The sequence below is a fragment of the Thalassophryne amazonica genome, chromosome 14, assembly GCF_902500255.1.
Source record: "Thalassophryne amazonica chromosome 14, fThaAma1.1, whole genome shotgun sequence".
In the NCBI taxonomy this organism is placed as follows: domain Eukaryota; kingdom Metazoa; phylum Chordata; class Actinopteri; order Batrachoidiformes; family Batrachoididae; genus Thalassophryne; species Thalassophryne amazonica.
This window is the reverse complement of record NC_047116.1, coordinates 14,489,874-14,517,216: the sequence shown is the minus strand read 5'-3', so window position 1 is coordinate 14,517,216 and position 27,343 is coordinate 14,489,874. Positions and strand designations below refer to the sequence as shown.

Genomic DNA, 27,343 nt, shown 5'->3' with positions numbered 1-27,343 from the left:
AAAGCGCCTTCGTGTTGGTAAGTCTCACAGGACATGCTGTAACATGCCCACCTCTTCCACAATTTCTCGGATAGTCACAGGACTGAAAAGTCACCGAAAGCCGTCTGAATCATCCGAATGGTTTTCACCTGGCTGTCGCCCAGTTTCTGGCAAAATTTGATGCGGCGCTGCTCCAGTCGTTCTGTCTTTTTCCTTGAAATGAAAATCCGCCGAGCGCACTGCACACGTCCTCACACAAAGGCTTTTTACCAGAAAATGATGCAATTGACAGGCGTGAAAAAGTTCACGCATGCGCACGAAGGTTCAAGGTTGGCTCATGCAAGCACACGTGATTCAAATCCATCAGGTTTTTGAAAAAAATAAAAACGTTCCTTACTTTTCTAACAGACCTTGTATAATATTGGACCTGATTGAAATGATTGTCATTTATTTATTTTAATTGTTATTATCTTTGAGGGCCTATGGTTGGTATATAGGTATTGGGTATTTGTGAAGGTTCTGGTTGCACTTTCTAAGTGATGTGCAGGTGCTTTGTCTTTTGATGGGGGGGAAAAAAATGTTAAAAAAAAAAAGAAGGAAAGGCAAAGAAACATTAATCTCCGCCGCCAAAGAAGCAAAAACATGAAGGGAAACAAAACTGTGAGCAGTGATGGCACAATGCAGTTTGCAACCTCACCACTAGATGGCAGTAAATCATATCCACTGCAGCTTTAACAAAGAGAAACTCCCAAGATTTCTCATACATAACACAGACATTCACAGTAGAGCTTAAAGCTAAAAATCTGACAGAGTAATGGTGGTAATTTTCCTCAGTTGTTAGAGAATTTTGAATTTTCTGTATACATTTGTAGAATGTTTAGCTTTCTTCCAACACGTCAGCAGTTTATGGAACTCTGCTTGTTTCTCTGTAGATCATTGGCATCGGTTTGTGTGGCGTGTTTGAGCTGATCAAGGAGACACGGTTTTCTCATCCTTCACTCTGCCTCCGTAGCCTGCAGGCTTTGTTGGACATGTTGCAGGGTCAACAGCCTGAGGGCTTCCAGACGGAGCCTCCGGATGTGCTCGGTAAGGCAGAAAACCTACTTATCTAGCAGTTTATTAATTACATACAATAATGCACAGTCCAGAATATATCCAGACAAGACAAGCCTGCAATAAATCCAAACCTTTAGAAGCTTTTTCACTTTTGATGCTTTGTCTGAGAGGTGTTGAGTGTCCAGCACGCTATGTTGCGTTATTGCATTGAAATTGTTTATACTTTGTCATATTTCACTCTCAAACTCCACCTTTTTGTGTCTCTTAGAGTCTCTATTCCAGTTGTTGTTGGAGACCACAGTGCGGAGCACGGGCCCCAACGACCCCACAGGCCAGGCCATCACCGCCCTGTCCTGTGCCTGCCTGTTCAGTCTGGTGGTGGCCTGGGGAGACACCGGCAAAATCCTGCAGGCCGTCTCTGCCATCCTCACTAACAACGGCAGCCACGCCTGCCAGACAATACAGGTAACATCAAACTGAATTTATTCAAACATGTTTTCGTACTCTGTGACTATCATGTTTTTGTGACTTGGATGTATCATGAACTATAGTTCCATGAATGGGCCATTACTTATGCATCCCATCATCTTGGCTTTGATATTATTTTTAATCAAGTTGTAAAGATTTTCTCTCAGTTTAAGTTTAAGGATGGTAATTGAAGAAATTTTAATGTAGAGATGTCTGAATCACTTTATGTGTTCAAAATTTTATAAACAAACTAAAACGTGTAAGGCCCTGGTCAGACCGAATAATAAAGCCACGTATGGATTTGTCAGTGATTTCAGTGATTATTCGAATAAGGAGCTATGTATATGATGTTCTTCTGAAGGAATTGCAGGAAACAGATGTACAAGTGTGAGTACAGAGTGGTACCTGCTCTGTTGCAGGTAGCCTGTCCTGTCCTCGTAGCTGCCAGGTGCTCAGATAATGGGTCTCTTACAGTCTCATGCTCACCACAAACATGCCTCTAACATCCTCGTTTGTCCTCGTACACAAATTACCCTTTGCTATTTTTGCTAAATTTTGAACTTCACAAAATTTGTGCCACGCTCAGAGATGGACCTTGTTAGCTGAATAATCTGCCTCTAAGACCCATTATTCCCTCACGTTTCTGGAAATTCATGCTACGTGGCTTATTATTCATCAATCATTATTCGGTCTGACCAGGGCTTAAAAGTCGGGGTGGGGTACTTTTGCAAGGCCCTGTAACAGCTTATTTGAGAGTATGTCCATCTACTGGTCAAATAATGTATAGCACTCCTACTGTGATAATACATACATATATATATATATATATATAATATATATATATATATATATATATATATATATATATATATATATATATATATATATATAAGAAACACAGATCAAAGTTTTTCATTTTGACTGAGAATTTGATTATTTTCATTTTAATTCATTTTAACTGAATAAAATGAAATTGAATTAATGTGGCGCATCACACCATTCGTATTTGTTGGACATGTTACCCAATGATGTGCAGCAAATCTTGTCCCTGTCGTCCTACGGTTCATCTGGAAAGTATTCACAGCGCATCACTTTTTCCACATTTTATGTTACAGCCTTATTACAAAATGGAGTAAATTCATTTTTCCCTCAAAATTCGACACACAACATCCTATAATGACAACGTGAAAAAAGTTTTTTTTATTACTTTTTTAATGTACTTTGTTTCGGTGCGGCAGGTTCCTGGTTCAAATCCCACCCCTGCCACATTTCTCCATGTAATGCGGCGTTGCATCAGGAAGGGCATCTGACATAAAACTTGTGCCAATTCAACATGCAGACCCACCTCGGATTTGCTGTCGCGACCCCGAGTGCAATCAAGGGAGCAGCCGAAAGGACATACATACATTAAAAAAAAAGAAGAAGAAGAAATCACATGTACATACAGTATTGTTCAGAATAATAGTAGTGCTATGTGACTAAAAAGATTGATCCAGGTTTTGAGTATATTTCTTATTGTTACATGGGAAACAAGGTACCAGTAGATTCAGTAGATTCTCACAAATCCAACAAGACCAAGCATTCATGATATGCACACTCTTAAGGCTATGGAATTGGGCTATTAGTAAAAAAAAAAGTAGAAAAGGGGGTGTTCACAATAATAGTAGTGTGGCATTCAGTCAGTGAGTTCGTCAATTTTCTGGAACAAACAGGTGTGAATCAGGTGTCCCCTATTTAAGGATGAAGCCACCACCTGTTGAACATGTTTTTCTCTTTGAAAGCCTGAGGAAAATGGGATGTTCAAGACATTGTTCAGAAGAACAGAGTAGTTTGATTAAAAAGTTGATTGGAGAGGGGAAAACTTATATGCAGGTGCAAAAAATTATAGGCTGTTTATCTCCAATGATCTCCAATGCTTTAAAATGGACAAAAAAAACCAGAGACGTGTGGAAGAAAATGTAAACAACCATCAAAATGGATAGAAGACTAACCAGAATGGCAAAGGCTCACCCATTGATCAGCTCCAGGATGATCAAAGACAGTCTGGAGTTACCTGTAAGTGCTGTGACAGTTAGAAGACGCCTGTGTGAAGCTAATTTATTTGCAAGAATCCCCCGCAAAGTCCCTCTGTTAAATAAAAGACGTGCAGAAGAGGTTAGAATTTGCCAAAGAACACATCAACTGTCCTAAAGAGAAATGGAGGAATATTTTGTGGACTGATGAGAGTAAAATTGTTCTTTGGGTCCAAGGGCCGCAGACAGTTTGTGAGACGACCCCCAAACTCTGAATTCAAGCCACAGTTCACAGTGAAGACAGTGAAGCATGGTGGTGCAAGCATCATGATATGGGCATGTTTCTCCTACTATGGTGTTGGGGCCTATATATCACATATCAGGTATCATGGATCAGTTTGGATATGTCAAAATACTTGAAGAGGTCATGTTGCCTTATGCTGAAGAGGACATGCCCTTGAAATGGGTGTTTCAACAAGACAATGACCCCAAGCACACTAGTAAACAAGCAAAATCTTGGTTCCAAACCAACAAAATTAATGCCTCGCAGATGTGAAGAAATCATGAAAAACTGTGGTTATACACTAAATACTAGTTTAGTGATTCACAGGATTGCTAAAAAAGCAGTTTGAAACATAAACGTTTTGAGTTTGTAGCGTCAACTGCACATGCTACTATTATTGTGAACACCCCCTTTCTACTTTTTTACTAATAGACCAATTTTATAGCCTTAAGAGTGTGCATATCATGAATGCTTGGTCTTGTGGATTTGTGAGAATCTACTGAATCTACTGATACCTTGTTTCCCATGTAACAATAAGAAATATACTCAAAACCTGGATTAATCTTTTAGTCACATAGCACTACTATTATTCTGAACACTACTGAAGTATTCGCACCCTTTGCTCAATACTTTGTTGATGCATCTTTGACCGCAGTTACAGCTCAGGTATTCTTAAATATGATGCCACAAGCTTTGGGCAGTTTTTGCTCATTTGCTCATTTCTTTTGGCTCTGGCTGGTCCACTCAAGGACATTCACAGAGTTGTCATGAAGCCACTCCTTTGATATCTTGGCTGTGTGCTTAGGTCATTGTCCTGCTGAAAGGTGAACCGTCTCCCCAGTCTGAGGTCAAGAGCGCTCTGGAGCAGGTTTTCATCCAGGATGTCTCTGTACATTACTGCATTCATCTTTCCTTCAAGCCTGACTAGTCTCCCAGTTCTTCTGCTGAATAAACATCCCACAGAGTGATGCTGCCACCACCATGCTTCACTGTAGGGATGGTGCCTGTTTTCTCCAAACATGATGCCTGCATTCACACCAGAGCTCAGTCTTTGTCTCATCAGACCAGAGAATTTTCTTTCTCATGGTCTGAGAGTTCTTCAGGTGCCTTTTGTCAACTCCAGGTGGGCTGCCATGTGGTTTTACTAAGGAGTGGCTTCCGTCTGCCCACTCTACCATACAGGCCTGATTGGTGGATTGCTGTAAAGATGGTTGTCCTTCTGGAAGGTTCTCCTCTCTCCACAGAGGAATGCTGGAACTCTGACAGAGTGACCATCAGGTTCTTGTTCGCCTCCCTGACTAAGGCCCTTCTCCCCGATTATTCAGTTTAGACAGGCAGCCAGCTCTAGGAAGAGTTTTGTTGGATCCAGACTTCTTCCAATTAAAGATGATGGAGGCCACTGGTTTATTGGGACCTTCAAGCAGCAGAAATGTTTCTGTGCCGTCTCAGATTTGTGCCATGACACAATCCTCTCTCGGAGGTCTACAGACAGTTCCTTTGACTTCATGTTTGGTTTGTGCTCTGGCATGTACTGTCAACTGTGGGACCTTATATGTGGACAGGTGTGTGTCTTTCCAAATCATGTCCAGTCATCTGAATTTACCCCAGGTAGACTCCAATTAAGCTGTAGAAACATCTCAAGGATGATCAGTGAAAACACGATGCACCTGAGCTTTATTTTCAGCTTCATGGCAAAGGCTGTATATACTTGTGTACATGTGATTTCTTAGTTTTTTTGTTTGTTTGTTTAATAATTTGCAAAAATTAAAACAAAACTTTTTCACGTTTGTCATTATGGGGTATTGTGTGGTAGAATTTTGAGTAAAAAATGAATTTACTCAGTTTTGGAATAAGACTGTAACAAAATGTGGAAAAAGTGAAGCGCCGTGAATACTTTCCGGATGCACTGTAGGAACAAGTGAGTTTAAATGCTTAATGTTGAAGCCTGATTATACATGACAAAGATGTGATGAATAGATAAATATAAGTCCAAATTCATATTGTACTTTCTACACTGATCATTGTTTATGCTAGGCTGTCTGTCTAAGCGCGTCTGGCTATCAGTTGTCAACATTGTACACTTGAGCTGATTTCCTTTAGTCCACTCAGGTACATTCACAAATTTAAACTCTCACACAGGATTTAACTTTTAATAGTTTTTTAAAGGTGATTGTTATGTACCTTTGACTCCTAAATATACTTAATTAAATCAAAACGGGGGAGTTAAATGCTTTAGTTTTAATAATTTTGTCAACAAAAAAGAATACAAATTTTTTTTTTTTCCTTCAGTCCTTTTTCTGTTTCAGAATAGTAGCAATGAGCAGACATGGTGGCTTAGTGGTTAGCACTGTTGCAATCTCAGCAAGAAGGTCATGGGATCGATGTCCACCTGGGCCTTTCTGTGGTGCCGTTTGCATGTTTTTCCCCCGTGTTCGCGTGGGTTCCTTCCGAGGTCCTCCCACAGTCAAAGACATGCAGGTGGATTGGAAACTTTAAATTGTCCATAGGTGTGCGTGCGGGTGTGAATGTGTTTGTTTGTCTATATGTCGCCCTGTAACAGACTGGCGTCTTGTCCAGCTTGTACCCCGCCTCACACCCTATGACTGCTGGGATAGGCTCCAGCCCCCCCTGTAACCCTTAATTGGACAAAGCAGTTGAAGTTGAGTGAGTGAGAACAGTAGTGATCAGATCACTGCAGTGGCTGTGGGTGCTGTCATGTCTGCTTCCTTCATGTACCTCTAGTTTCTGCAGAGACTTTCGACGATGTCTGGCAGTCACAAATTGAATTTAGAAAATGTCAGATGTCTTCCTGTTTTGATTTTATCTGCATTCTTTCACCCATTAGCTGGTTTATATCTTGTGTTTGCTTTGGTCTTTCTCTCGTACTGCATTACAGACACTGAAACATGCTCTTTCTGTGTTACAAGATTCAAACATCTGTGTCCTTTACAGTAAGCTCTCCACAAGCCATTTGAACATAACCTGATCTGTATATTCAATGAGCATTAAAGATCACACTGCATTTGACATTTTGTTGGTCACAGGAGATGGATTTTTGTTTCATCAGAAGGAAATGAGTGCAATACTTACCCTAACTTGCATTGCCAAATACAACCTTGAAGTTGCCCAAGGTCTTTACGTAATGTCTTGGTCCAAGGTATAATCTACAGTACCAAGTGTCATTCCTGTCCATAAAGTTGTGGTGTTACCGTGCACACTAAGTTTTCCAAAAAATCAGCCCACTGATGGCCACAGTTAGAACAGAAATCTACCCAGCTTTGAACATGTCTGAAATATTCTTAAATGAGCTTGTGTCACAAATTTCACATTGATACAGAAAGTCTTCATCAAGATATAAATACCAAGCTGTCAGATAAAGTGGAGGTGATGGTCAGTTGGTTAAAGTCGTGGTTTGACTTGGGTTCCCGTCAGGCTGGAAAATCATTCAGGGCTCTTGGGCAAGGCCCTTAATCCCAGAGTTGCTCTCTGTGTGTGTGTGTGTGTGTGTGTGTGTGTGTGTGTGTGTGTGGTGTGTGTGTGTGTGTGTGTGTGTGTGTGTGTGTGTGTGTGTGTGTGTGTGTGTGTGTTGAAAGGGTGAATACAGGTATCAACTGTAAAGCAATCTGGACAGCCGCACACACAGAGTTGAGCAATTCCTAAACCTACATTGCCTTCAGTGACACAGATAAAAACCTGTTATAGGCACATTCCTGACTCATACAGACGGAAAATTGCTGCATAAGATATTTGAATTATACAAATGTCCAAAGGTCCTGTGCTGGTTTCTGTGTTTGATTATGATTGAATGCTGCATTTTCCAGGCATTCATTGTTCGATGAATAATCACAATGGCAGCCAGGAGGACTGCTGGGAAATGTTCACTTATGTTGTATACCTCTCACAGTACGTTTGTGTATGTGTGGAAATTAGCAGACTATTTATTAGTTGTCGTTGAGCTGATACGTGTGTGTGGGTGGGGGTTTATAAAAACAAACTTGACACAGTGACAGGAGGCCTGCAGCATTCAAAACCCAGTCACCAGTTTTTTGAATTTGACTGAAGTATGTTATGACACCCGTGGACATGAAGACAGTGAAGGCTACAGCAATCTGACATTTCACACAACAACCTGACCTTCACCTAAATCATATTATTTAAAGGCAATTTCAGGGCTAACTTTTATTGACATACCAATTTTTGTTAAAAAAAAAAAACATTAAAAAGACCTGCGAGGGCATGACCTTGATCAAGATGGTTGTAAGTATGTTCTGTATAGGCTCTGATGTTTGTTCGTGCTGGTTCTTATCTCTGGATTCCGTAACATGAAGTGGATGCGAGTCTACAATTCTCCCTGGATGTGATGATCATCTGGCTCGGGTTACTTCCCCAGCCAAGGCCGGTACCCATTTACAGCTGGGTGGATTGGTACAATGCAGATTATGTGTCTAATCCAAGGGCACAGACAGGTAGCACACATGGGATTGGAAACCAGGTCTACATATTGGCAGGTCAGCTCCTTATCCACTGAGTAACCCCAGTGATTGACCTTTGGCAAATTTGACTTTGCCTGAGGAATTTGAGAACCCACCTTTGGCCCCAACTACCTTGACCTTTGCCAAAGCTAGTTTGGTGGAAATCATCCAACAGACCTTGGAGGAGTAGGGGAAAAAACAGTCACTCATATTGTCATTAGCAACAAGTAAGCTCATCTGCAACATTTCTACCTGGTCAGAAACTGTCCTTGCGATGTCATCGATGTCATATCTATGCCATTAACACATCTTCTTTCTTCTCCTCATTTCTCCAGGTTCCCACCATAATGAACGCACTACAGAGGAGCGTACAGGCCGTCCTGGTGGGAAAGATACAAATTCAGGATTGGTTTGGAAACGGCATCAAACGTGCAGCCTTGATGAACAAGTGGGTTCTGAAAGAGGTGTCCATCGACGAAGACGAGCACTGCCTTCTACAGACCGATGGTTCTTTTCTGTACTTGCTCTGCAAGGACGGACTCTACAAAGTGGGCTCTGGATACAGCGGCACTGTCCGGTACGATCACTGCTGCATGTCTGCGTTTATGTCAGATGGTTGTTAGAAGAAAGGTCGTGCTCTAGCAGTAGCACTGCCTGGCAGTAGGCTACAGTAATTTTGCTACCTGGATACCATGACGTTCCATCTTAACGTAAAAAGAACAATACGTTTTACTGTCAGTGATTTAAGCAACATATCTGAAGCATCCATTTTTATAAGCAGGAGTTTATTAGCTTCATACCTCGTCACAGGAGACAATCATGACTGTCAGTATTGTCCACAGGGCCACGTGTACAACTCCACATCTCGTATCAGGAATCGGAAGGAGAAGCGATCATGGTTGGGCTTCGCTCAGGTTAGTCAAAATTGGTTATTTGTCCAGACTTGCAACATCAGAATTGAGCCACATCCGAATACGCATGCTACCTTACTATATAGTAGGCACAAAGCAGTACGTCACAATCTGGAGGGTGTCCAAATGCTCAGTATGGATTTAGTAGTAATTCAGCAGTACCAGATTGATTGCTATCTCCGTAGAGTGCAAACAGGCTACCCTATGATAGCTATCCCATGATGCTGCTGGAGCTTGGTAACCAAAGCAGAAGAACTTTCTGGGAAAATTTAAAGAGGATAGCAGGCACGTATGAAAACTGTAACAACTTCCAAGGGGTCATGTCATTGTACAAATATGCCTCAGGAGCGGTTTATAAAATAGAACTTTTCAGGGCATACTTTTAGACCGTGGCCCGTGTAATAAATAATAAAAAAAAAACTGCTGATCACTTAGTCCATTTTACTTCACTGCCATCCTCAAAATCTTCTTCACTGTTGTCATTATCTAAAGTATTGCATCCATTGATGTTATGACAGTCATTTCTGGCACATTTGCACAGATCTGTGCATGGAACATTGTTTTGCTGATATGTCCAATGTCTGCATCTCTGCATTTAGGTTATTTTTTTGTTTTATACAATTACCAATGCAATATACAAGTTCCATTCCACAGTCATGCAATTGCATAAAATTACAATTACCATGAAATCAATTACCCATGCTCAGTGGTGGGAACAGCTAACCAAAAAGTTAGCTTCGATAACCATTAATCAGATAACTGAAAAGTTATCTATTATAACAATAAACTGCTAAAAAAAAGTTATCTTTATTACAGATAACCGATGACTTTTAGTATTGATTTGGATGCGGCCACATCAGATTACACTGTCGGCTTCTGATAAACCAGTTTCACTTTAAGCGCAGCAGGGGCTGCTGGGTAAATTCAAGGATCACAAACACAAAGAACACACAAAAATGAATGGAAAAAAAAAACCCCAAACACTGTCATCATCTTTCAAAAGCAGTAAAACACAGTATTAGAAGTCACAGTTTATCTCGGTATTACATACACCTCCATTTACGAGCTAAAAACTGCCACTTTTTTCCACATGCTTTGAACCCTGAGGCTTAAACACCTGAAATACATCCATTAATGCATTGACTGACAGAGTAAAATACATGTAGTAAATAAATTCTTACCTGTTAGTTTCAATGGGATTCATCTGAATAAATAATACACATAAAGCGTCCTTTTTTTAATGCAAAACAGTGTCTAAATGTGAAGAAAAGTCTGTCCCTCTGTACACACAGCTTCACCGTGAGAGCTCCTCTCCCCCACCAAGTCTTGGTGATTATATTACAGCCATAAAGAAATAAAATGAAATAATGTTAAAATTAGTCTGTTTTGTTTTTGTGTCGAGTGGACAAGTCACTGTAATGTCCAAAGTGAACCTGAACTACACTACCCACAATGCTCCCTGCATCGACCGGCCAATCACGTTTTGCGCTTAATGATGACGTCATCAGCAAGTGACTGGCAGCCCGTCTGCTCTGTGGCTAGAAACACACAAGAAACAGACTAAAATGTTTGATTTTAGGGTTTATGAACATTTTTATCTTTTAAAATTTACCAACAAAAAAATGTTATTGGATTGAAAGTTATCGTGAACTAAATTTCTCGGAAGATAATTGGTCCGATGATGGTTTTAAAATTTATCTGAAAAGGTAATCCGATGGTAAAAACATTAGCTTCGATAATTATCTGTTGGCGGATTATCTGAACTGTGTCCACCACTGCCCATGATGTACGGTATTCTAATTATACAATTGTTGAACAGTAAAACCAAAATAAACAAACAAAAAAATTGGCTAGAGGTTCCTCGTGCAGTGGAGCATCTAAAGTCACAATTTCATTTGAATGGCTATGAGATATGGTATTCCAATTATGTAGTTGCCGGAGAATAAGTACATATACATAACTAAACAAATGAATGGCTTACTTTTAGTTTCATAACTAAACAAACAAATGAATGAATGAATGAATAAATAAAGGCCAGATGTTCTCCTACATGTCTAGCAGTAAAGCATACATGGGTACGTATGGATGACCTGCCTACTATGAATTAGAATTGTCAGATCATTAGTAATGATAGGCTGTATGTGATTGTGAACATGATATTGAAGAACTTTTCAGGTCTTCTTTTTAATAAAACCCTCCTCTGTACCACTTCACCATGAAGCTGTATAACTGGGGATACAAAATGCAAAACTTGCACTGTGCACAATTTCTCCAATGACAGCCACAGAAGCCTAAAATGTCTTCTGGGTTGTCTGGGTGTCTTGGTGGCTTTCCTCACTCTTCTCCTTCTTGCAGTCACTCAGTTTTTGAGAGCTGTCTACTCCACAGATTTACCATAGAGTGTCATACTGTTTGTATTTCTTCATAACTGATGTAAATAAAGTTTAAAACATATTCAGTGACTTGGAAATGTTCATGTATCCATCTCCTGACTTATCTGAAGAAAACTGGCAGTTAAACTGATTTACAGGTATTATACCAAAAGGGATGATTACTTATGCAACCCATCATCTTGGCTTTTATTTTTAATTAATTTATATCAAGTTGTAGATATTTACTTTGAGTTTGAGTCTAAGGAAGATAATTTTAGAAACTTAAATTGAGAAACCTGATTTACTTTTTGCATTTGAAATGCCATAAACAAATTAAAATGCATGAAGTACCAAGGGGCTGAATACTTTTGCAAGCCACTGTACAAGACTCATGCCCACGTTTTTATAACTCATGCAAAGTCACAATATATTGGGAGGGCTGGGTGTCTATTTGGTATACGTGTACATGTTATGTTAACATCCAGGTCAGAGGGCAGGTAAGATGGTGTTGGTGTAGTGCATCCGTCCAAAATGTGTCACTACTGCGCGCTCACTTACGTCTAGGTTATAGTATGTTAATCGTTGGGTAGTATGTGGTAACTGACGTTAAGTATGTACTCAGTATTCTGATGCAGGGTTGGAGCCTTTGTTATGGAAAGGTGTCACTGAGTTTCAGATCAGCAGTTGTGTTTATGTCCTCAGGGGTATTTGTTGTATCGGGACACAAGTAACCACAGCATGTCAGCTGTCAAGATCAACCCAGAAACTTTGGAGCACGAGGGGACTGTCGCCATGCCAGGTGCCCACAACACGTTTGTTTGCTTTAAAACTGTACAGATGTTCATGCCAATTTTTTTTTCTTTCAATGTTTGGTATGTTCATTTTTCATGTGCTGGTATCTGCAGGTCACCACTCATGGACAGAACATTGTCTTCACAGATGGAGAATACGTCAACCAGATTGCCGCCTGCAAAGACGTACGTCATGAAAACACACGCGATCTTTCCTCAGTTCTTTAATCATAATCGCCTGTGCGTCCCTCAGCTGATCCCGTTCACTCAGAGTTGTCACAGCAGATCCAGTGTGGAGAATGGTCATGAACCTCCAGGAACTCAGGCACTGTGGCGCCATGCTACCCAGCTCGTTAAACATAATTCAACACTGAAATGTAACTTTTCATTTGAGAGTGTTCTAAATGTAAACCTACACAGTGTTATCATCTAGTTTGAACAGTACTGTTTTCAGCATGTGGATCAGGTTGCAAACAGGCTCTTAAAAAAACTGTCCCAGTTTTTAACATTCATCTTTTTCAAGGATCCAACAAGTTGAGTGGGCGGTCTTTTTATATACAATCTATTAGTTCAATTTCAATTTATTTCATTTATATAGCCCCAAATCACAACAAAGTTGCCTCAAGGTACTTCACACAAGTAAGGTCTAATCTTATCACCCCCCAGAGCAACAGTGGTAAGGAAAAACTCCCTCTGATGATTTGAGGAAGAAACCTCAAGCAGACCAGACTCAACGGGGTGACCCTCTGCTTGGGCCATGCTACCGACATAATAGACAAAACAGTTTACAAATGAATATACAGAAAATTTTGCTGGTGTATAGGACGGGAGGGTTGCAAAAGTAGACACCACACCCATCTCTGGATGGAGCCGCACCTCAAATAGAAAACAACAGAATCAGCATCATAAAGACAACAAATGCAGCATAATTTCAGCATTAAGCAACAAGAACAACAGAAGAGATACTAAGGTGATCGCCGGCCACTAGCCCTAAGCTTCACTAAAAGACCCAGAATTTAGATAAAGTTGAGGCTGCAGCCCCGCTTTAGCACAGTGATATGTCTGAGTAAGGATTGGACTGACTGCTCATTACAGGGATTAACTCCCAAAATGTTACATATTTTCCCTGAGTCAAATTTAACAACATGGATGTTGAGTCCCAATGGATATTTTTGGAACTGTTGCTTCTGAGGAATTCTCACATCTGCCCTTTTACTTTTAAAAAAAAGTAATTTGATACATTTATGTGATAGTTATGTGTGCCATTAGTGGATGTACAAAAAAAAACATCCAAAAATTGCACATCATAAAATCACTAATAGCCTCTTTAATCTTCATCTTGGTTCACTCTGCATAACCCACTGTAACTGCAGTGCGTCATGTGATGTATGTTCAGAATCACCGGCTGCCAACTTCACCATCAAACTGATTTATACTCGTCCAGGACAAAAGGAGGCAGGGAAAGTCGTGGCTGACCCCTCTCAATCTGATCGCTCTCTCTGCTTCCCCGCTCTTCACCTGCCAAGTTACACAACGACTCACAGTGCTCTTTGTACTGAACCTACCTCGCAAAATTTGCAAAACCTGATTCTATATTTGATGAAAAGGATTGTATGTGAGTGTGGAACATGCTGCATATTGCATTACCTACAATACCTTTTTCCAGGCTAATACCATTCATGCAAAAACCTTAAATGCATTTTTTTACAGGTTCCTTTGCATTTTTTTGTTCCAGGAAACAAAGGGGTTTTATTGTAATGTGAGCCACACTGCAGTTAGAAGTAATTAAAGGACTAATTAAAGATTTATCTTACTTTTTGTTTGTCATTCCACACCTGGAGTGGAATGACACATGCACGCAAGAAATGGTGTCTAAAAATGTATGTGTGGGAGGTACACAAAAAATAAATTGAAAAGTGACCAAAAACTATACCGTAAGTCACATGGAAATGCCCTATATACAGTAGCACATATGACTACTACTACTACTATAATAATGTTCAGTGTTTTATGTAGCATTTTCCCCAGAAATTCCCAGAAAGGCCAAGATGCTCCCTCATTGAAAACAATGCTGGCGAACATGAACCGCTCCTTACGCTCTTCCTATCATCCCCATGATCGATCCGTTTAGTTTGCAGTGCTGTAAATTAGTCTTGTGCACCCACACGAAGTACAGTTTGACCACACGCACACACTCACACACAGACTTCAGTTATTATTACGTGTAATGAATAAATGACATTCTGTCAGTCTGAATGTCAGTCTGTGTGACAGTGTTATTTATTAGAGGTACTGGGTTGTTGTCTATTGAAAAGGTGCCACTTTTTAACATTTTCAACAGAAATTAGTAAAAGGAAATGATGAAGACTAGAATAACCAGTAGAGTATGTTAAGTCAAAAATGTTCTGTTTCGCATGATTCAAAACATATTTTTATTTACTGCTGAATTTTAAGCCTTGGTCTTGATCTCTACCTCCAAATTTCAACAATACGTATGTAATCAAGGCCAAGCTCAACCTTTTCAGTAAATTTTGAGCTGGTTCATTAGTTTGAGCAGAATGAGGCTGTTAAAATACAACCCAACAAGAAAACAGATGTAGCTGTAAACAACCTCCTTGGAGATACTATTATTTCAGTCTCTGTAGTAAACCATTTTCAGGTTGGCTACAGGAGAAATATGCAGGAAGAAAACAAGGTTATTTTTTTTTCTTTATTTCTTCAGCACTCAATAGCTTTGAAATGCCCAGTGACTGTAACGTTTATACCACACAGTCTACAGTTTATACTGAAGGGGACTTTAATTATAGATACAGTTTAGTTTACTAAGGAAAGAAGATGCCATGGTTGTGTTGGTGCTGGTGGTTTGGTGTTTCACTGTAAGAACGTCCTGGATTTCAACCTTCCTCAGAATCTTTGTGGCATATTATTATATTATTTTTTTTTTCTCCATCAAGTGCTCCAGCTTTCTAACAGCTGAAACCCATGCAGGCTTTAATAGCAGGAACCAAATGAGCCCTGTAAATATGGCATTGAATGGTGTTAACCCTGTCCAGCTGTGGGTCTGCCTGACTGATGAAGGTCTCTGCTCCTCACCCACCATGTGCTGGAATAAACTTCAGCCATATACTCTATATAGAGCATATTGGACAAACCCTGCGTGACATCACCCATAGAAATCATGAGACCCCGAACAGGCCATGTGAAGCCCGTATCTGAGCATCACCACATTGGCTGCATTTACTCTGCCTACATCAAGACGAGCATATAAATGGATCAAGAAGTGGAGTTAGGATGGGTAGTGTGTGATGAGAGAAGCCTCACCATGCCCCTATCTTTGAGTCGGAACCAGCTAAGCTAACAGGCTAAACTCAGTTATATTTTAGGGACTGTGCGGTGGTTCTCACATTGGTTTGTTTTGGTGTGGGCATTAAAAATTATGAGCCACTAATTTTCTCAGTAATCACACATTAAGGGGACCTAACGGATCAAGCTGCTGATAGCTATTGGAAATGCTAACACCATTAGCATACAACATATACAAGATGAGAATTGCACTCAGCATGAATATTTGCAGCAGGGACGTAGTTAAGTGATCTGTTAGGATGTTTCATCACACAACAAGCCATATTATTCCAGGTTTTTCTCATAAACTGCTCAAAATGACACAACGTCCTCCACAACAGCTAGCACAGAGGTCTCAAACTGATTCCAGAAAGGACCAAGAGGGTGCAGGCTTTCTTTGCAACCACCCACTTCACCAGGTGATTTCACTAACTAATTTCATCTGCTGAAAGTGATGTTCTTCAGTGAAACCAAAACTGTTTTTTATACCAGGCTGTAAACATGTTTGTTTCTGCTCTAAAGTTGGTAAAGTCAGCATTTTAACATGGACTTAAGTGGGAACCTGCTCTTGTTTTAAGACAGCCTCAAGTGGTCAGTCAAGGATCTGCAATGTTTTTCTTCTTCTGGGTGGGCCACATCTGAGACAATCGACATATACCCCTTGGCTCCAACTCATAATGACCCTCAACATAACTGAGTGTTAATAATGCTTGTTGGACTGAATGAATATAAATATGCAGTAGGGAGATAGAGAAAATGGAAATTTGTGTGAACTAGGAATCAAACACGAGAAATGAAAGTGAGAAAGCAGGCATGAGAGCAAGACGGTAGAGTGAAATGCAGTGACGGTTATATATCACCCAGACAATGAGCGTGCACGTGAAACCAGAAACAAGTGCCCATGAAACAAGGATCAAAGCCAGTGAAGTACACAAAGAGCAATCTGTCACAATAAGAGTGCGAGGGGAATAACAACGTGGTGTCAGTTTCACTCCGAACTACATTGTAAACACTCAGTAATAGAACATGTAGGGAATACTAGAAAATAGAAACCCATAGATCAGAATACTAACACCAGAGACATGAACCTTGACTTGTTAAACTGTTAGACGTAGAGCTTGAGCTGTCAGGTTCAAAGGTCACGTAATCAATAGAAAGTTATGTTTGACTGCATACAGTTCCTCAGAATAGCCGTTGTAAATAATCTCCTGTATCTAAGCACTGAGCCCAATTTTTAACTTTGGTCCGTGACTTTGGCCAAATTTGTCACCACGGTGGTTCTTCTAGCAGTTTACTGTGTTGTGGACATTAAAATTTATGAGCTCTGTATTTTCTCAGCAATCATACATTAAGTGGATCTAACAGATGAAGCTACGGACAGCTGCTAACAGTGCTAACATCATTAGCATACAACATTAACTCTGACGAGAGTTTCACTCATTGTGTCGACTGCAACAGAGATGTCTGGTCCGTTTGGACGTTTCACTGCACAACAAGCCAGATTGTTCCAGGTGTTTGTATTAAAATATTCCAAATAAGCAGACAGAGCCTCCAAGACCAGCTGCATTGAGCAGAGTCTGAGCTAAAAGACGCTCCGCTTGTCAACTGTCATACAAAGTGACCACGCTCCCAATTATACAGCACTTTAAGGCTTAGAACATCTTAAACTAAAGTGTTAGAAAAAAAATTCACCACGTACAGTTGTCATGGAGGGAGAAACGTTTGAAAAAGACCAAAACTGTTTTTTGCACCAGCCTGTAAACATGTCTGATCTAAAGTTGGACATTTTAACATGGAGTCCTATGGGAAAGGGCTCTATTTTTAAGCAGGCCTCAAGTGGCCAGTCAAGGAACTGCACTTCCACGTCGATCTCACTTTTAGTGTGCTCAGGTTGCTGCTTGGTCACAACATGGGCGAGAGGTTGGATTTTGACACCCAATCATTTAATTAGCATCACAGTGGTCCCAGCATTCACCACAGCCATTGATACATTGAGGGAGCAATCGGCATGATGTCACTGAAACTATAGCGTGATGGCGCTGCACCATTGTAGCATTGCTGAGGGACAGCCATGTGCTTATGTTTGAACTCTACTGTAGTCCTTTGTTGTTTGGTTTGTTTTTATGTAAATAACTGTGTTGTGTTAAATATGTATCTTAGATGTAACTCGGGCAGCCTCGATTGACCAAACTGATAACATTTCACATGGTGTCGTTTTCTTACTTGATTACATTTTGAAAAATATGTGTACCGAATTTTCGTGAGGCTACGACAAAAAAAAAAACCAATGCGGAGGGGTTTTGAAAATTTCTAGGGGGTGCTATTTCGCCATTTCGCTGCGACCATGTGCGAGACCCCCAAAATATAGAATTTTGGATCCGACCAGACGACTTTGCAAAGTTTGGTGAGTTTTTGAGCATGGGAAAAGGCTGGAATTTGGACTTCAAAAGTGGCAATAATATAATAATAAACAGAACAATTACAATATTACTCTGGCCCTAATAATAAAAAAAAAAAAAAAAAAAAAAAAAGATGCATTAATAAAAAACAAAAACTTAATTACAAAAAAATCAAAGACTTTTATTTAGTTCATTTTTATTGACCTGTCATGGCTTACCTGCAGTACTTGAGGCACCTTCCAGGGGACTGCGGCCCACACATTTGGAAATGCATTTGATTTAGGTGATCATGCTTATTACCTTACTTCCTTTTTCTTTCCACAGGCCGAGAGTCTGGATGGAGCCGTTTGTGTGCCGGACATCAAGCTGCATAGCAACCCGTCAGCGTTCAACGTCTACTGCAACGTGCGGCACTGTGTGCTGGACTGGCAGCAGCGAGAGGCCTCCCTGGCACTCGCCTCCCGGAGCTCGGTGCAAAGCGGTGACTCTGACAGCGAGGAGGAAGAAGAGTACCGTGAGCCGCCTGTCAAGCTGCCAAAGGTATGGGCAGTGGGAGGTGCGGCTGCCTGGTGTTGACTGGAACCGGCCTGCGCTTTCTGTTGGTTCTTTTCTGCAGGTCTTGCATAGCGCGCTTCAGTCAGGCTGCAGCATACTTAGTTGTAATCACATGTTTTTAATTTAACTGAGACCAAACGCAGGAAATACCTGAGCTGATCTATATTATATTCTTCTATGTTGGTGTAATGTTTTGCACAAAACTCATTGGTTACTGACCGGTTCCTCCCACCCACTTCATGGTGCTACGCAGTGAAATTAGCAGCAGGAGTGTTTGTTTGCAGTGACTGCCTGAAGACTGTCTGGCTCTCGTGGCATGCCATTTGATTTGACTGAAACAGAAAGCGCTGTTTTAAAAGTTTCTCAGAGGGCACCGAGATACTTCAAATGGTACAAATTAAAACACAGGAGACCAGTGCACCTCTTTTGGCACTGCTTGCATTGTAATATAGTATACAGCTAAAAGTCTCTCCAACTTACATGATGTGACATACTCCCAAGAAACAAGGTTTTCTAAACAGTTTATCAGCCTCTAGTTTTTGTTGGATAATTTAAAAGTGGGTGGAGCACGGTTGATACGATGCAATTGCATTTTATCGGTGTAATGAAGAATAAAGAAGAATGGCACAACACAGCACATACACTGCGGTGCGTCTCTGTCCTCTTAGGGTGGTATCTCACTGGGCTGCGACTGTTGGTGAGTAGTTGGAGACACAAATTTGTGAGAAATATGAGAATTAGTGACAATTTTCACTTGGAATCATACTGAACTGTATTCAGTTTTGTCGTGCTCCCAGGGGTCCCAGGGCAGTTCGAGCCTGTCTCACCACCGGAATGTCAGATTCTCATTTTTTTCTCCAATCAGTCACAGTTTAGTTTCATAAGCTGCCTTGACACTTGCACGAATTTGATCCTTGCACTGGCACACAATCTGGCGTACCAGAGAGTAAACTCATTGTAAACGGTGCATGAGCTGTACGTGGCTGCGTGCAAGTGCGCAAATAAAATTTTGAAATGTTCAAAATGTCTGGCACACATTTATTTTGTGAACTATACGTGAACATTGCGCAGTCTATTCGAAGACACTGTCACTGCGAGTCAATGTGTGTCATCGCCACAGCACATCTGAACGATTATGACAAGATGTTACATCCACAATAAACATAATTTTACAGATACATTATCAAACTCATAAGAAGGGATGAAAATGCAACTGTTTTACCAATCCATTACAATATATATATTACAAATAATTACCTTTGAGACTATTCCAAATGCGTTCTGCACCGCATGAAGCACACGAGAGAAGCAGCAGCTGCAGATGATTCCTCTGTGATTCCAGGAGTGATGAGAGAATGGTTTCATCAGCCAAGTTCAAAAGCAAATGCATCATCCGCTACAAATAAATAATGTGGCATCCAGCGGGGCAAAGTGGGTTGCATTTGGCATGATGAATTGCGTGGCAGTGCAGGGATTAAATTTGTGCAAGTGTCAAGGTGCGTATAGGTCGCTAACCCCTCCCAAAGTTGTCCCACATTTCGTGCACTTTTCTGATTCATAGAAACTAAATGGTGATTCTGACCTTTTTTTTTTTTTTTAGGGAAAATTTGTCATGCAAATTTTTTAAACATGTTCAGAATTCCAGTGGCAGGACAGCCAGACCCTGTGAGTCACGTGAGGAAATTGAGAACCCCCGTGAGCAGTGCTTGCAATTTGTTGCCATCATTCGCAGTCCAGTGAGATACTGCCCTTAGCGACAGAGGAGCTGGAGCTGTACGGCAGGCGATGGACAAGTTCATCAAACTGCTGCTTTGTGGTCTGTTCTCACCACGATGCCCTCTTGTGATGCAGGTGCCGCACACAAACTGCAATGCAACTTGCATTTCTGTAAGATTGCATGTTGCAAGTGGCTGCCTGTAGTGATGTAGGATACATAGGTCTTATAGCGTGATATGGGCATTTTTGGTTTTGCAGGAGAGGAATCAGTCTTGAAATACAAAAGGTTTATTTTGATGCAAAAACTATTTCTGCAGTGCATCATTACAATTTGTCTAATTTTATCTGAGTTGGATGTGTTTGCTGTGCATCACTTTATAGGCTACATTATGAATAGTCACAGATGGATGGGTTTAAATTGGTCTTCATTCCACTGAGAATGAGGATTTGTTGTGTTCATTTTATCCTTTTTGTACAGATTAAATGGACTACTGAAGATGTGATGCCACAGTGGGAATCAACTTTAATGCTTCGTTAATACTAGCAGCTAACAAGCTTCGTATGTTGCTGTTCGTAATGTCCCTGTCATATTATTTTCGTCCCTCCCTGTGTCCCTGTCCCAGCACACAGGTAATCCTGTTGTACTTGCCTCTCTTAAAATATTGTATCAATTTTGACTTCGCTTTAAATGTGTTTCTGCTTCTGCTCTTGGCCCATTATGGAATAATCACCGCTTTCCTCCCTCCTTCTTAGACACTGCATTTCATCTATGCAGTAAGAAGGGCATTAAATGTTTCTGTGATCTTTTTGGGGATAATATCTTAAAGAATTTTACTGATATGTCTTCCTTATATGGTTTGCCCTCATATCATTTTTTTATTTTTTCAAATTAGACATTGTGCCTCTGCAGGGGTGGTGGCCAAGTGGTTAATGCACTTGGTTTCAGTGTGAAAGGTTCCCGGATCAAATCCACCCCTGCCACATTTCTCCATGTAATGGGGAGTTGCGTCAGGAAGGACATTCGTGTAAAACGTGCCAATTCAACATGCAGATACACCTTGGATTTGCTGTGGTGACCCAGAGTGCAAACAAGGGAGCAGCCGAAGGGACTTACTTACATTGTGCATCTACTACTTTTCTGGAGTTCCCCACTCAGCCTCCTAAACATCCTTGGGAGGACCTCTTTGACCTTCTGCCCCATAAGAAATCGCTCATATCTCAGATATAATTTGTTCTTTCAGTGGACAATCATCCAGTCAAAAAAACTATCTCTAATTGGGAACTCAAGTTGGGTATGGTGTTTGGGGATGGTTTCTGAGATAAGACTGCTGATAGAATGTATGTGTCATCATCTTGTGCAAGACTTTCCGTAATTCACTTTAAAGTAGGACACAGGCTGCACTTATCAAAGTCCAAAGTTTCCCAGATTTATCCCAGTGTTTCTGATCTGTGTGATAGGTGTAACTCCTCTCCCTGTAATTTAAGTCATGTTTTTTCTTTGCTCCAAACTTCAGCCATATTGGATTTCATATTTTGACATTACTCTCACGTACTTGGCGTCAGTCTTGTCTGCTGGTTTTTGGAGTTCCTGGAGTCCCCGCTGTGTCTCTTACTGGGGGTGTGATGGTCTAGTGGTTAAGGTGTTGGGCTTGAGACCAGAAGATCCTTGGTTCAAATCCCCGCCTGACTCAAAAATCACTAAGGGCCCTTGGGCAAGGTCTTCAATCCCCTATTGCTCCCTGTGTGTAGTGAGTGCCTTGTATGGCAGCACCCTGACATCGGGGTGAATGTGACGCATGATTGTAAAGTGCTTTGAGCGTCTGATGCAGATGGAAAAGCGCTATATAAATGCAGTCCATTTACCATTTGCTAACTTGCAGGTGGATGTAATTACCTTTTCCTCATTGCTATCACATCACAGAATATTATTATCCTGGAAAGCTCCACATCCCCCATATATTTCTTTATGGTTGAAAGATCTCATGATCTTAAAACTTGAAAAAAAAAAAAGTCAAGTTTAATTAAATGGTTGCCACACTCTCACACACTCAAACTCAGAGTGGAGTTTAACGAGGTCTGTTAGAAAAGTATCGGACCTTTTTATTTTTTGCAAAAACCTGATGGATTTGAATCATGTGTGCTGCATGAGCAAACCTTGAACCATTCGTGCACATGCGTGAACTTTTTCACGGCCTGTCGATTGCATCATTTTCTGGTAAGCAGCCTTTGTGAGACGTGTGTAGTGCGCTCAGTGGATTTTCAATCAATTCAATCAATTCATTTCAATTTCGGTGACGATGTTATGGGCATCACACAGATTAAGGAGCAGTACAACCGGTTTAAAGACGTCCGCATAACGGTGGAGAGCGAGCCACGCTCCGGTCGGTCATCAACATGCTGAAATGACCAGATCATTTCCAAAGTGAACGCTGTAGTGATGCGGGACCGTCATGTGACTATCCGAGAAATTGTGGAAGAGGTGGACATCAGCACTTTTTCGGTACATTCCACTGTGACAGAATATTTGGCCATGAAAAGAGTGGTGGTGAAATTCATGCTGCTGCTAACGGCGGAACAAAAGCGCCTTCGTGGACTCACAGGACATGCTGTAACATGCCCACCTCTTCCACAATTTCTCGGATAGTCACAGGACTGAAAAGTCACCGAAAGCCGTCTGAATCATCCGAATGGTTTTCACCTGGCTGTCGCCCAGTTTCTGGCCAAAATTTGATGCGGCGCTGCTCCAGTCGTTCTGTCTTTTTCCTTGAAATGAAAATCCGCCAGAGCGCACTGCACACGTCCTCACACAAAGGCTTTACCAGAAAATGATGCAATGACAGGCGTGAAAAAGTTCACGCATGCGCACGAAGGTTCAAGGTTGGCTCATGCAAGCACACGTGATTCAAATCCATCAGGTTTTTGAAAAAAATAAAAACGTTCCTTACTTTTCTAACAGACCTTGTATAATATTGGACCTGATTGAAATGATTGTCATTTATTTATTTTAATTGTTATTATCTTTGAGGGCCTATGGTTGGTATATAGGTATTGGGTATTTGTGAAGGTTCTGGTTGCACTTTCTAAGTGATGTGCAGTGTGCTTTGTCTTTTGATGGGGGGGAAAAAAATGTTAAAAAAAAAAGAAGGAAAGGCAAAGAAACATTAATCTCCGCCGCCAAAAGAAGCAAAAACATGAAGGGAAACAAAACTGTGAGCAGTGATGGCACAATGCAGTTTGCAACCTCACCACTAGATGGCAGTAATCATATCCACTGCAGCTTAACAAAGAGAAACTCCCAAGATTTCTCATACATAACACAGACATTCACAGTAGAGCTTAAAGCTAAAAATCTGACAGAGTAATGGTGGTAATTTTCCTCAGTTGTTAGAGAATTTTGAATTTTCTGTATACATTTGTAGAATGTTTAGCTTTCTTCCAACACGTCAGCAGTTTATGGAACTCTGCTTGTTTCTCTGTAGATCATTGGCATCGGTTTGTGTGGCGTGTTTGAGCTGATCAAGGAGACACGGTTTTCTCATCCTTCACCTCTGCCTCCGTAGCCTGCAGGCTTTGTTGGGACATGTTGCAGGGTCAACAGCTGAGGGCTTCCAGACGGAGCCTCCGGATGTGCTCGGTAAGGCAGAAAACCTACTTATCTAGCAGTTTATAATTACATACAATTAATGCACAGTCAGAATATATCCAGACAAGACAAGCCTGCAATAAATCCAAACCTTTAGAAGCTTTTTCACTTTTGATGCTTTGTCTGAGAGTGTTGAGTGTCCAGCACGCTATGTTGCGTTATTGCATTGAAATTGTTTTATACTTTGTCATATTTCACTCTCAAACTCCACTCTTTTTGTGTCTCTTAGAGTCTCTATTCCAGTTGTTGTTGGAGACCACAGTGCGGAGCACGGGCCCCAACGACCCCACAGGCCAGGCCATCACCCGCCCTGTCCTGTGCCTGCCTGTTCAGTCTGGTGGTGGCCTGGGGAGACACCCGGCAAAATCCTGCAGGCCCGTCTCTGCCATCCTCACTAACAACGGCAGCCACGCCTGCCAGACAATACAGGTAACATCAAACTGAATTTATTCAAACATGTTTTCGTACTCTGTGACTATCATGTTTTTGTGACTTGGATGTATCATGAACTATAGTTCCATGAATGGGCCATTACTTATGCATCCCATCATCTTGGCTTGATATTATTTTTAATCAAGTTGTAAAGATTTTCTCTCAGTTTAGTTTAAGGATGGTAATTGAAGAAATTTTAATGTAGAGATGTCTGAATCACTTTATGTGTTCAAAATTTTATAAACAAACTAAAACGTGTAAGGCCCTGGTCAGACCGAATAATAAGCCACGTATGGATTTGTCAGTGATTTCAGTGATTATTCGAATAAGGAGCTATGTATATGATGTTCTTCTGAAGGAATTGCAGGAAACAGATGTACAAGTGTGAGTACAGAGTGGTACCTGCTCTGTTGCAGGTAGCCTGTCCTGTCCTCGTAGCTGCCAGGTGCTCAGATAATGGGTCTCTTACAGTCTCATGCTCACCACAAACATGCCTCTAACATCCTCGTTTGTCCTCGTACACAAATTACACTTTGCTATTTTTGGCTAAATTTTGAACTTCACAAAATTTGTGCCACGCTCAGAGATGGACCTTGTTAGCTGAATAATCTGCCTCTAAGACCCATTATTCCCATCACGTTTCTGGAAATTCATGCTACGTGGCTTATTATTCATCAATCATTATTCGGTCTGACCAGGGCTTAAAAGTCGGGGGTGGGGTACTTTTGCAAGGCCCTGTAACAGCTTATTTGAGAGTATGTCCATCTACTGGTCAATAATGTATAGCACTCCTACTGTGATAATACATACATATATATATATTATATATATATATATATATATATATATATATATATATATATATATATATATATATATATATATATATAAGAAACACAGATCAAAGTTTTTCATTTTGACTGAGAATTTGATTATTTTCATTTTAATTTCATTTTAACTGAATAAAATGAAATTGAATTAATGTTGGCGCATCACACCATTCGTATTTGTTGGACATGGTTACCCAATGATGTGCAGCAAATCTTGTCCCTGTCGTCCTACGGTTCATCTGGAAGTATTCACAGCGCATCACTTTTTCCACATTTTATGTTACAGCCTTATACAAAATGGGAGTAAATTCATTTTTCCCTCAAAATTCGACACACAACATCCTATAATGAACAACGTGAAAAAGTTTTTTTTTATTACTTTTTTAATGTACTTTGTTTCGGTGCGGCAGGTTCCTGGTTCAAATCACCACCCCTGCCACATTTCTCCATGTAATGCGGCGTTGCATCAGGAAGGGCATCTGACATAAAACTTGTGCCAATTCAAACATGCAGACCCACCTCGGATTTGCTGTCGCGACCCGAGTGCAATAAGGGAGCAGTCCGAAAGGACATACATACATAAAAAAAAGAAGAAGAAGAAATCACATGTACATACAGTATTGTTCAGAATAATAGTAGTGCTATGTGACTAAAAAGATTGATCCAGGTTTTGAGTATATTCTTATTGTTACATGGGAAACAAGGTACCAGTAGATTCAGTAGATTCTCACAAATCCAACAAGACCAAGCATTCATGATATGCACACTCTTAAGCTATGGAATTGGGCTATTAGTAAAAAAAAAAGTAGAAAAGGGGGTGTTCACAATAATAGTAGTGTGCAATTCGTCAGTGAGTTCGTCAATTTTCTGGACAAACAGGTGTGAATCAGGTGTCCCTATTTAAGGATGAAGCACCACCTGTTGAACATGTTTTCTCTTGAAAGCCTGAGGAAAATGGGATGTTCAAGACATTGTTCAGAAGAACAGAGTAGTTTGATTAAAAAGTTGATTGGAGAGGGGAAAACTTATATGCAGGTGCAAAAAATTATAGGCTGTTTATCTCCAATGATCTCCAATGCTTTAAAATGGACAAAAAAACCAGAGACGTGTGGAAGAAAATGTAAAACAACCATCAAAATGGATAGAAGACTAACCAGAATGGCAAAGGCTCACCCATTGATCAGCTCCAGGATGATCAAAGACAGTCTGGAGTTACCTGTAAGTGCTGTGACAGTTAGAAGACGCCTGTGTGAAGCTAATTTATTTGCAAGAATCCCCCGCAAAGTCCCTCTGTTAAATAAAAGACGTGCAGAAGAGGTTAGAATTTGCCAAAGAACAACACAACTGTCCTAAAGAGAATGGAGGAATATTTTGTGGACTGTGAGAGTAAAATTGTTCTTTTGGGGTCCAAGGGCCGCAGACAGTTTGTGAGACGACCCCCAAACTCTGAATTCAAGCCACAGTTCACAGTGAAGACAGTGAAGCACGGTGGTGCAAGCATCATGATATGGGCATGTTTCTCCTACTATGGTGTTGGGCCTATATATCACATATCAGGTATCATGGATCAGTTTGGATATGTCAAAATACTTGAAGAGGTCATGTTGCCTTATGCTGAAGAGGACATGCCCTTGAAATGGGTGTTTCAACAAGACAATGACCCCAAGCACACTAGTAAACAAGCAAAATCTTGGTTCCAAACCAACAAAATTAATGCCTCGCAGATGTGAAGAAATCATGAAAAACTGTGGTTATACAACTAAATACTAGTTTAGTGATTCACAGGATTGCTAAAAAAGCAGTTTGAACATAAACGTTTTGAGTTTGTAGCGTCAACTGCACATGCTACTATTATTGTGAACACCCCCTTTTCTACTTTTTTTACTAATAGACCAATTTTATAGCCTTAAGAGTGTGCATATCATGAATGCTTGGTCTTGTTGGATTTGTGAGAATCTACTGAATCTACTGATACCTTGTTTCCCATGTAACAATAAGAAATATACTCAAAACCTGGATTAATCTTTTTAGTCACATAGCACTACTATTATTCTGAACACTACTGTAAGTATTCGCACCCTT

The 27,343-nt window shown here is 40.6% G+C and overlaps 1 protein-coding gene and 1 long non-coding RNA gene across 16 annotated transcripts in view; both read left to right on the top strand.

The window, feature by feature from the left end:
* Positions 1–27,343, top strand: part of mycbp2 (MYC binding protein 2) — a 172,343-nt gene that overhangs the window by 32,571 nt on the left and 112,429 nt on the right. For 13 of the 15 annotated variants that reach the window (XM_034187197.1, XM_034187205.1, XM_034187194.1 and 10 more), the window contains exons 1-2: positions 23,963–23,990; positions 24,229–24,428. Coding sequence is in view for 2 of the 15 variants with exons in the window: in XM_034187206.1 (XP_034043097.1) it covers positions 912–1,065; positions 1,304–1,500 (351 nt within the window). In the remaining 13 variants the exon portion in view is untranslated. Of the gene's footprint in view, positions 1–911; positions 1,066–1,303; positions 1,501–23,962; positions 23,991–24,228; positions 24,429–27,343 lie in introns of those variants that run through there. The other 2 variants (XM_034187206.1, XM_034187207.1) reach the window with 1 other exon arrangement.
* LOC117525364 lies at positions 9,104–12,469 on the top strand. The gene is made up of 3 exons (XR_004565019.1): positions 9,104–9,184; positions 12,256–12,352; positions 12,459–12,469. It is a non-coding gene; the product is annotated as an uncharacterized LOC117525364 (long non-coding RNA).